The sequence below is a fragment of the Atta colombica genome, unplaced genomic scaffold, assembly GCF_001594045.1.
Source record: "Atta colombica isolate Treedump-2 unplaced genomic scaffold, Acol1.0 scaffold164, whole genome shotgun sequence".
In the NCBI taxonomy this organism is placed as follows: domain Eukaryota; kingdom Metazoa; phylum Arthropoda; class Insecta; order Hymenoptera; family Formicidae; genus Atta; species Atta colombica.
The window spans coordinates 1,513,670-1,523,954 of record NW_017259255.1 but is presented as its reverse complement, the minus strand read 5'-3'; the positions used below and the strand labels follow the sequence as shown (position 1 = coordinate 1,523,954).

Here is a 10,285-nt window from a genome sequence, read left to right as displayed (position 1 = left end):
CCATATTGTATATTCTAATATAATATAATATACAATATAATTTAATAATTTTATAAAATAACTAAGAACAAACGGACAAGAAAATATCTTTTTCAAAGCGAATTATGCACCAATCATTGTGCCAATTCCCAGTTGCCTGTTTGTTCTTAGTTATTTTATAGTTTATTATTTAGGGAATACCAATATTGTTATTTTTAATAATTTTAATTCTGCATCAAAGATGCTAGAGTGGAAGGATTATTTCGACGAGCAGGACGTCGTGAGGTTCGACGATATATTCTGAATTCTCTAAAGAAAGGCCATAAACCGCATTTTGAAAATTCAAATAATGTTGCTCTGGAATGTGCGGCAGCTTTACAAATTTTTCTCAGCCGCTTAAAGAAACCAATTATGCCGCAACACGTGCAAGAATTGATTCTTGGTAAATATTAACAACGAAATAAGGAGTGAAAGTGATATATGTGTAAGATATATGTGTAAGAAAAGAAAACAACGAATATTTCGCTATAATTTAACTATAATTTATTTATCGTTTGAAAATGACGATATGTATAAAATGAAACGTTCATCGAATAGCGTTTACAAATTCAGCGTCAGCAGAATGTCAGTTCTGGTGAATTACGCCAGTTATTACGGTATCGTCAAATCTAAAATTAAAATTTTGATGACAAATGAGTCTTTGATGATTTGTAATTTTTGATCTGTATACCTAATTAAGTATTAGTGTAATAGATTTTCAATTAACATTTCAGTTTTTAATATTCGATATTAATATTATTAAATATAATTTATTAATATTAATTATCATTTGTAATATTAAAGATATTTGGAGAATTTTGTATATTATGAATGTGTGTGTGGTATAAATATAAATTTTAATATTTATATATGATCAGCTGATAATCCAGGTGTAGAAGCACAAGTTATTGCACAAGATGCTCTAGGACTTATTAGACAGGATGTCGGTGGTCGTCATTGCGAGCTCTTGATTCATGTTTTGGATCTTTTAAGGCACTTAACTCTTTCAGGACCTCCTTCCGAATGTTCCGAATTGCGCGGATCTCCCTTACCTGTTGCACTTTTACCAGTGTTTTTTAATTTATCCGTAATAATATATTATTTATAATATCTCATTAGTCCATCAAATCAATTTATTTTATACAAAAATTTTTAGCGTTAAAGATCTTATACAATTCAATTTACTCTTTTTAACATTGAAAATTTTACTTAGATATTAAACTCTTAAATATTATTTTTTATTTTACATTGGCAAAGAAGGTAATTATGTATATTAGGAGCGAACTCACAGATTTCAATGACTTTGACATATGTTATCCTCCAATCAGGTTTAGCCATAGTTATTTGTTAAAAAGTTATGAATAAAATAAATTTAAGAAATAATGTATCCTTTTTCTACTACATAAAATAAAAATTCTCTATTTTAAAATAAATCTCTTCTGTCAAGAGGCGCACGATTTCCATACGAAGCGAGTTCCACCTCCCTGCGAAAGAGCGCGCGATTTTTCACGCGAAGCGAATTTCATCCCTCCGCATCCTCCCTGCCAAGTAGCCTTTCAAGTTTCCATCATGAAAGGAATAAAAATAGAATCACACGATGCTTGATTTCTTGAATGATAGCATGCATATAGCTATGCCTGTTCTGATATATGTTGGAATTCGTTCATGTATTAAGCGCTTCATGTACATACATGATTTTTATATTTATTATGGATTACTTCAGCTTATTTCCTTGCATACACCAATCAAAAGAAATAATTGCTAATTTCATAATTACTTGTCAAACGCCAGACTGTATGCATCAAAACAAGCATAACAGCATATGCATGCATCTTCTTCTTATTCTTTTTATTATTCCTCTGCTTGGTTTTCCGATCCAAGAAAAGGATCATAGTATCATGCGGTGAATTTGAATCTTAGATTCTGTGATAACCTCTGCGGGGGATGCATGCTTATCATTCAAGAAATTGAACATCGTGTGATTTCATCTTTACAGTGTGTGCAGTTGGATAGTGTCTCTTTTTGCATCTCAACCTTCTCTGTCTATGGACTATTTATAAGGAGGAAGCTACGAACTGTGAAATGCTGTGAAAAAACATGAGACGATATTCATAGTCATTTTTATTTTAAAACTGTTAAATATAATGTTTTAAGGTGCTAATACAGTCTTCAGATTGACTTACGACATTTTAAGATTGTACTTGCAATCCTTAAATCTCATGAACATCCATAGACAAAGAGGATGGAGATTTAGAGAGAGAGAACCGTCCAACTACAACACCATGCTATCTACCTGATATGTGAGTGGTGTGTGCAACTAAACTGAGTAAGTGCACTGCTTCCAAAATTTAAAAAAATTCGTGATTTTTTTATTATATAATTTTTATTATATAAATGCTGTCTAAATAAGTATGCATACTTTTAATGCTATAATATCTTATATATTGCCGAAAAATTATAATTTTTTCTCTACAATTATTATTTTTTCTCTACAATTATCTCTGTTGATAATCAAACTTGGATGATATTAAAATCACAGTTGAAAATCGAGTATTATTAAGTTTTAAACATATGTACATGTCTACGAAATTAATAAAAATCATGAAATCATTGTATAATTAGTTTCTTACTCTTAATCATTGAGTTTTAATAGGCACGCGAATTTCTCTAAGCGCCAACTGTCTTTAATAATATCTCGTTGATGCTCAGGATCATCTTGACAACATATATCAAGGTCATTAAAATCTGAGGTCACTCCTAATATGCATAATTACTCTGCTGAAAATTTTTTCAGAATTTTTCATATAATTTTTCAAAATTTCTATATAATTTTATAACTTTCTAACATTTTTTACAAATTGGAACATTTCTCAAAAAATCTATATCTTTTTTCAAAATTTTTCATATATGTTAATTATGAAATATTATAATATAAGATTTCTAAGATTTTTTATAAGTATAATTTTTGAAATGTTATAAAATTTAAAAAATTTGAAAATATTTTTTAAAAATTATGGGAAAATTTTAGAATATTTCAGAATTCACTTGTATGAAAAATTTTAAAAGAAGATATAAACTTTAATATCTGAGTATTTTTGAAATATGTTTTAATTCGTATAAAAATTATGAGAAAAATTTTCACCAAAGTATCGAAAAAAATTACGCATTTAAATCCTCATAAAATGCATTATATTAAATGTTTCTTTTATATAATTTATTTTGATCTCATTTTATAGCCTGGTGATTTAATAAGATGGAAACAAGTGGCGGCCAGATTCAGCGAATTAATTACGGAAGCCGCTGCGCAACTCCATCGCGATGTACAACATAATATTTATTCGGAAACTATAAATTCCACGACGAGTTATATCGATGTAAGAGACTTTTACTGGAAAAACAATTAAAAAAATCCATTAACATTTCCTTAACTTAAATTTGAGTCATGTTTAATTTAATGTAATTGTCTTCGTCTTAGAATAGTTTTTTTATGAAAAATAATTTTTTTATGTAAAAAATAACCGTTAAATGTAAAAATAACGTAATAAAAAAAATAACCGTTATCATCGTATTATGCATTTTTAGACAGCTTCGACTTCACAAGAGGAAGATGAAGAATTAACGAGATGGCAAGAGTTTTCATTGTTGTATCCTTTTATTCGACTTAGAGATCATTTTAATATTTGTAAGATATTATTAATTTTTATTTCACTAATATGTAGGTATCTACTATTATTTCGTAAAGTATATATGATTATTTTAATCTTTTTTTTATTATTAAGATTCTGATTAGTCACCACAACCATATTGAATCGTGATATCACAGAGAAATGATACATTAATTTTTGTTATTTGCCATTTGTAAATAAAGATAATTTGGATAAAACAAAATGAGATCGCTTTAAAACATTTGTAAAAATGAACGAAAATGCTTATTCCCTTTGAGTCAGTAAAATTGTAAAGTGATAAAAGGCAGGTAAAATGTTTTTATTTAATATGCCTATTTTCACTTGCACCCGCCTTTTATAACTTTTTATGATTATTTACTGATTGTGAGGCAGAATAAGCATAGTTTTTTATTTTTACAAATGTTTTAAAGCGATCTCATCATTTGATTTTATCGAAATTATCTTTATTTACTATTAAATGGCATATAATAAAAATTAATGTGTCTCACTTCACGACTCAATGTGTAATTATTTAATATAATTATAATTATTCAGAGGTTTTAATGAAATAAAAATACTAGTAATTTGATTTACTCTCTCTAATGAAGCATTTATTAATGATTCAATAAAATTTTGCCGACAGGTCACGTTGGCGAGATGGCACGTGTTCTTATTACACCATTACAACATCCAATTGTTGGCAGGTTACATCCGACAATTGCTAATCCTAATTAAAAATTTTATAACAATCGTACAAATGTACAAAGTATTTTTAGATGCAAATTACTGTATTTATATTGTTATAATTTTGTTTATGTAAATTGATTAAATATTTCAATTATACTTTAATTAAAATATTATGTTTACATGTACTGCCAGTGAATAGTAACGATTATCGATCTAATTAAAAGTAACTAGATCAATTCTAAACAGAATCATAAGACTTGTAATTTATTTTCGTAAAACTTGTAAGAACTTATGACTGACATAATTCTATACGTATGTATAAGACGTACAATCATTCGTAAATATCCATCGATTTTTTATAAATCTTACAGCTAGCAAGAAGCTGTCTGTAAAGATATTACAATAAAATTACAAGCGCTTGTAAGTTCTTATTAGTCTTACAAGAACAGGTTACAAATTTTATGGTTACAGGTTATATATTTTATTTTATTTTATTTATTTCTTAGAATTAAGACTCATAAATTAAATAAATAAATTAATAATTGTACTTGTAACATAAAATGAAGATGTTTATTTAAATAAGGAATTATTTGCAAACACATATATTTTTATATCTTTTTCAGTGCCTCTATACATCAAACTGCAAATAAAATATTTCATACATTATAAATAAATTCACCGTAGAATTTTACACGATAAAATTATCTTATTGCTAACGCGCGCGAGCAAAACGCAAATAAAACGTTTCGCATATGTAAGGTGTGCACTAAAATGTGCGATTAAACTTTATTTAAATTTCAAAATCTAACTATATATGCCATTTTGTGGAATGACTTAAACAAACTTTCTTTAGGCATTCTTAAAAAATTAAACTTTAATTAACTAAAATTAAAAATTTAACTGTGTAATCGCATATGGAGTATGATATTTTCAGGTGTATTCTATGATACGAAAATATGTAAAAATCGTTTCATAGCAAGCTTATATATGAAACGTGTATGGAACTACGCCTATGTATACATGCAGTAATCAATTAGACATATTCCTTTAATAAAATAATATTGATACCTTTTCTTATTTAAAATTAAAATCATTATCTTCTTCTTCCTCTTGAGTTTTTCTTTCACGAAAAAGATACTGGTTATTAAAATTAGATTAATAACAAATTTTTATAAGTTTTATTTACATTTTCTAAAATTATTTTTTTTGTATTTAAAAAAAACTATGTAAGTTGTATGTGTTGCTATAATAAAACCAATCAAACTAATTTACTAGTGTAAAGTTCATTGAAAGAATATGTCATGACTGATTTGTGCATTCTCTAAGACAGATAAAAGATGAGCATGAACAGAGATAGCCACTTATTTCTTTCTTAATGTTAACCGGAGCGACAGAAAACTGCTGCAGAGCTCAAAATCAATTGTTGCACTAATTGTGGCTACGACCAGGAAAACCACGATCGTTGTGTGGGTGATTTTGGCGTAGTTGGCATAGATGAGGATGGTGTACCGATCTGTTCCTCATCAAGTTGATTTCTGAGTCTAACCTTTTCATTTGTTTCAGTTTGCATTTTCTGCTCATATTGTCGTACATTTTCCAGGTTCATGTCATACCACTCGTCAATCCAGGCAAATGCCTGTCTGTGACCCAACACTAGAATATCTCTTATACACTAAAATCAAAAAGAAAATAGAATAATCAATATGTAATCACAATGTACTTTTAGTGAGGAAGACTGTAGAGTTTAGTACTGTTTTTTGAATATTACATTCAATCTGTATATCAAGAAATCGAATTCGATATAAACAATCATTTTTTTGGATCATACAAGTAAAATCACTAATTTCAGTTGTTAATTCATATAATTTTGTATTACTAAATATTAAATATATTCTGAATAGTAATGATTACTTATATAACTGAAAAAAATATTACTAAAATGTAAGACAGATGAATGGTCAAAATTAGACAAACTTACTCTATGTATGAAATCTTCCACTCGTGTTTGCATACCCCAGACTTCAAACGAGGCATGAACCAATTTATACGAACACATTATAGGTTGTGTTGTGTCCCTCCAACCTTCAACCAGGGGGCCACGACCTGTTCTTTTCGATTGAAAATATTTTGGGTCCTGTTACAATTAAGATATTTTGATTAGAATTAAAATCTAATAAAGAATTAAATAGGGATTAAATTATAGCTTATAGGCCTACTTCTTCCTCTTTGTAATGTTTCGCAGAGAGCTCGTCGTATGCAATATCTACAAAATCGACTTCTCGATGGATCAATTCCATGGATGACAGCCCTAAGCACTATAATTTAATAACAATAGAATCATCAGTAATCAGTACTAATATTATTAAATAAAAAGTAATAACAAAATGTATGTTATAAGTATGATGTAATTATAAGTTATTTACATTTTCTGTGGAGCCATTATTGTCTTCATATCGTGTGTTTATCGCTATATGGAACTTTGGCATAAAAGAACACTGAAAGAAAAGAAATTTAGGAATAATATAAAATTTTATAGCAATATTCATACTAAACATTACTCACAGTGTAGTCTGCAATCGTCAGGAAGGAATAAACATGCAAGAAAATAAAAAAAAATTAAGTTTAACTTCTTTCTTTTTTTTTAAATACCAAGAGTTGAAAAATCATTATTTTTATTAATACTAGAAGAGTCATGTTACTTCCAATTTCTAAAGTAATGATTGTAAAATTTGATAAAAAACAATTACACTAGTTTACAAAGTTTTGTGTGAGAGTAAGAAATGAAGGCTGTTTCTAGAGTCATTTTTTCAACGTTGAGTCAGAACGTGCCATTAAAATATTTTTATTAAATCTTGTTTTTCAAATATAAGAAACAATTTTTTAAAAATATATTTGCATGGATTTATATTAGTGTCTTAGTACAGGCCTGTCCAACATTTTGCTCATAAGCCGAAACGCTTATATCTCTCCATCATCGGTAGTGTGCGACAGAGCGAAAATAACAAACGATTAGACACTAGATTTCGCCTGAATTCAGATCTGTCCAAGTGTCGTAGAAAAAATCCAAAAAAAAATCTATTTTTTAATTTGCAATTATAGTAGTTTTTATTTTGTTTATTATCCTTGTCTGTGACAATCCAAACATTACAATAAAATTTTAATCAAATGTTTTGACGTTTAATCTGATCATCAGTGATTTTTATAATAACTGATGATGACCAGATTTCTATGATACTTGGACAGACTTGAATTCAGGAATTTGATATTTATTCTTTATTATTTTTGCTCCATTTCGCTCTATCGAGACAATGAAGAAGTGGAAGTGTTTTAGTTCACAAGCAAAGTGTTGGATAGGTCTGATCTAGTAGTAATTATTTAGCATTTTGTTTTCATTCCAATATTTCTGATGTTTCTTAATTATCATTAAATTTTAGTGGAATTGCCTTTCTCATTCACATCCAAATTATTTAGAAAAAATATTTTAAAAATTGACATGCAATATCTTAAAAATTTGATCAGATGGAACTTTTCTAGTAACAGATTTACCGTTTAAAAATTATTCAAAATTTGTAATTCAGTGTTGTGATCATGCAAACAAAACAAAATGTACCTGTTATAGTAAAGGGATAATAGTTCCATGCTTTTTCCGTTACATAAAATATTCGTGGTAAGATAGATTGAATCCAATAAGGAAGTTTACTGAAAAGAAAAAAGAGACAGTGAAATGTTTGTTTCAAGAAAGCAAGACACTATAAAACTTCTATATATAGGACATTTTTCAGCAAGGACATATTCTTGTTGTTTATTAAACAAGAATGAAATGATTCATTTGTTTTTTTATATTATATTTTACATTATATTTTTGCTGAAAAACGTCTATACCTGTTGCAATACTGTATGTATTTCTATAGTTCAGTTCCACAACTCAAGGTTAACTCTTAACTCCTAATTTAGATTCAATTTGTTTCTCATCTATTTTCAATTTTAGAATTGAAAAGAGACGATGAATAAGTTAAATCTCGATTAAGAATTAACCATGAATTGTAGAACTATGCCTATATGTTATATATTTAAAAACAAGATTTACCTAGACAGATGGATCCTTTTCTCAGTATATTGACCCTTTCCATGAACAGGATCCTCGCAGACAGTATTTTCAACCACCTCTACTCCTTCATCATTATCGGATTGTTCATGACTATGTCTGGCGATCATGTATAGCTGACCGATGCGATACTATACAAAGAAATTGATCGATCACTACAAAGTAATTCTTAGAGAAAAGATTTCAACATCTTTTAAAAAAAAACATCAACATACGATAGGTAACGATAGTTATCAAATGAGTGGAATAAATACTTTCGATTATCGAATAAAATAATAAATAATTAAATAAGCGTTCGAAGGTTACCTCTTCTGTAGTGAGCGGCATGCAAATGCGGTACTCCTTAGTAAGAACCATCCTTAAATTACTTCCGACAATCGATCAAATGATTGATCAAGTCCGTTTCACGTGCGTCCTCACTGGAGGAGCGACACGATTCTATATGTTCTGCGATGATTCTCGTGATTTTTCGCGTCCGACGTTACGTAGGATAAACCATAGGATACTATAGGATAAACATTACAACCTGCGCGCAACGGCTACCGTAGCGACGAGAAGTTTGGTGGAATTCGTCGTTGCGATAATCGATATGGGCACAGATCGGCAACCTACTGGCGAAAAAGTCATAGCCTGACAGCCCGTGACAGTCCTTGTGGATTGGCAGCGATTTCGTGCGGAAATTTCCCCAGACGTGCGCCCACTATTCCCCCCTCCCCCCGCCGACAGTTTCACGCAGTTTCACGTGTTACGTGTACAAAGATTGTGTGTGCGAAGCGGACGACGGAGACAAAATCGCGTTCGCGGGCAACGATGTGCAGGTAACATTGCCGCGCGCATCGGTGCGACATGCGATGGTGAAACGGGCAGCAGGATTGGGGAGCGGCGTGTATGCAGCTGCGAGGTCTCGGTACGAACGAAGGAATACGTTCGGCGTGAGGTCGCCGACAATCGATGCCAATGGCCTACGAAGCGTTATGGCACGAGTACAAGCAGATGCCCGTTGTGACGCGGGCTTACACCACAGCCTGTGTCATCACGACCCTTGCTGTGGTACTTATCTCGTGTTTTTTTTTTTAATCCTGTCGATCAACTTCGCCCATTGGCCGCCCGTTGCGCGGGTCCAAACCCGAATCTTCCTTCATTCCAAATCCCTCTTACATTTTCAAATTCTCTCTTTATCTGTTTATATAAGATCAAGTACTTATACTTGAGCACATTTGATGACTCAGCACTTATCCTAATGCTTGCCTATGATTGTATAAAAATGATATACAGAGAGAAGCCTGATAATTAGGAAATAATTTTAATCGAATGAACAAATGGATTTCGTTGAGTTTATAAAATATATTTGCTTGTCAGCAATGTATAATTACTTTAAATGTTTCAGCAATTAGACTTGGTATCCCCGTTTCAACTGTATTTCAATCCTATTCTTATTGTGGAGCAATACCAGGTACGAAAGTATAGATATGCAAATAACTATGTAAAGTTGGCTTTATTATATAAGATAATTCAAAGATTATTATTGTCATTAGAAGAAAATTTATGAATAGATTTGTACTTTTTATCAAATTGATTTTTTTGTCATGTACTAAATCAACAGTACAATCACAAATTTTCTAAAGTATTATACTGGATTATTTCAGATATGGCGATTAATAACAACATTTCTGTTCTTTGGAAATGTTGGATTCAATCTATTATTCAATATGATCTTCACATATCGATATTGTCGTATGTTGGAGGAAGGATCCTTCCGCAGGAGAACAGCTGATTTTGTGATGATGTTTATTTTTGGTGGATTATGTAT

The 10,285-nt window shown here is 30.0% G+C and overlaps 3 protein-coding genes across 4 annotated transcripts in view; 2 read left to right on the top strand and 1 right to left on the bottom strand.

Moving 5' to 3' along the window:
* LOC108686085 overlaps positions 1 to 4,501 on the top strand; it is a 5,562-nt gene extending 1,061 nt beyond the window's left edge. The window contains exons 3-7 of the mRNA XM_018191165.1: positions 221 to 421; positions 897 to 1,105; positions 3,255 to 3,392; positions 3,601 to 3,700; positions 4,327 to 4,501. Of these exons, the coding sequence (XP_018046654.1) occupies positions 221 to 421; positions 897 to 1,105; positions 3,255 to 3,392; positions 3,601 to 3,700; positions 4,327 to 4,418 (740 nt within the window). The 3' untranslated portion in view covers positions 4,419 to 4,501. The remainder of the gene's footprint in view (positions 1 to 220; positions 422 to 896; positions 1,106 to 3,254; positions 3,393 to 3,600; positions 3,701 to 4,326) is intronic.
* A 1,107-nt stretch (positions 4,502 to 5,608) lies between these two features.
* Positions 5,609 to 8,999, bottom strand: LOC108686099 (cytoplasmic phosphatidylinositol transfer protein 1). The gene is made up of 8 exons (XM_018191188.1): positions 8,782 to 8,999; positions 8,458 to 8,606; positions 7,981 to 8,069; positions 6,933 to 6,940; positions 6,794 to 6,865; positions 6,587 to 6,685; positions 6,349 to 6,504; positions 5,609 to 6,042 (listed from the first exon to the last, which is right to left on the bottom strand). Exons 1-8 carry the CDS (start codon positions 8,830 to 8,832, stop codon positions 5,809 to 5,811), a joined length of 858 nt encoding a protein of 285 aa, XP_018046677.1. The 5' UTR covers positions 8,833 to 8,999; the 3' UTR covers positions 5,609 to 5,808.
* Positions 9,000 to 9,206: 207 nt separating this feature from the next.
* The window catches only part of LOC108686115 (derlin-2), a 3,340-nt gene continuing 2,261 nt past the window's right edge, over positions 9,207 to 10,285 (top strand). For both annotated transcript variants that reach the window (XM_018191217.1, XM_018191216.1), the window contains exons 1-3: positions 9,207 to 9,525; positions 9,863 to 9,928; positions 10,122 to 10,281. In XM_018191217.1, the coding sequence (XP_018046706.1) occupies positions 9,427 to 9,525; positions 9,863 to 9,928; positions 10,122 to 10,281 (325 nt within the window). In that variant the 5' untranslated portion in view covers positions 9,207 to 9,426. The remainder of the gene's footprint in view (positions 9,526 to 9,862; positions 9,929 to 10,121; positions 10,282 to 10,285) is intronic.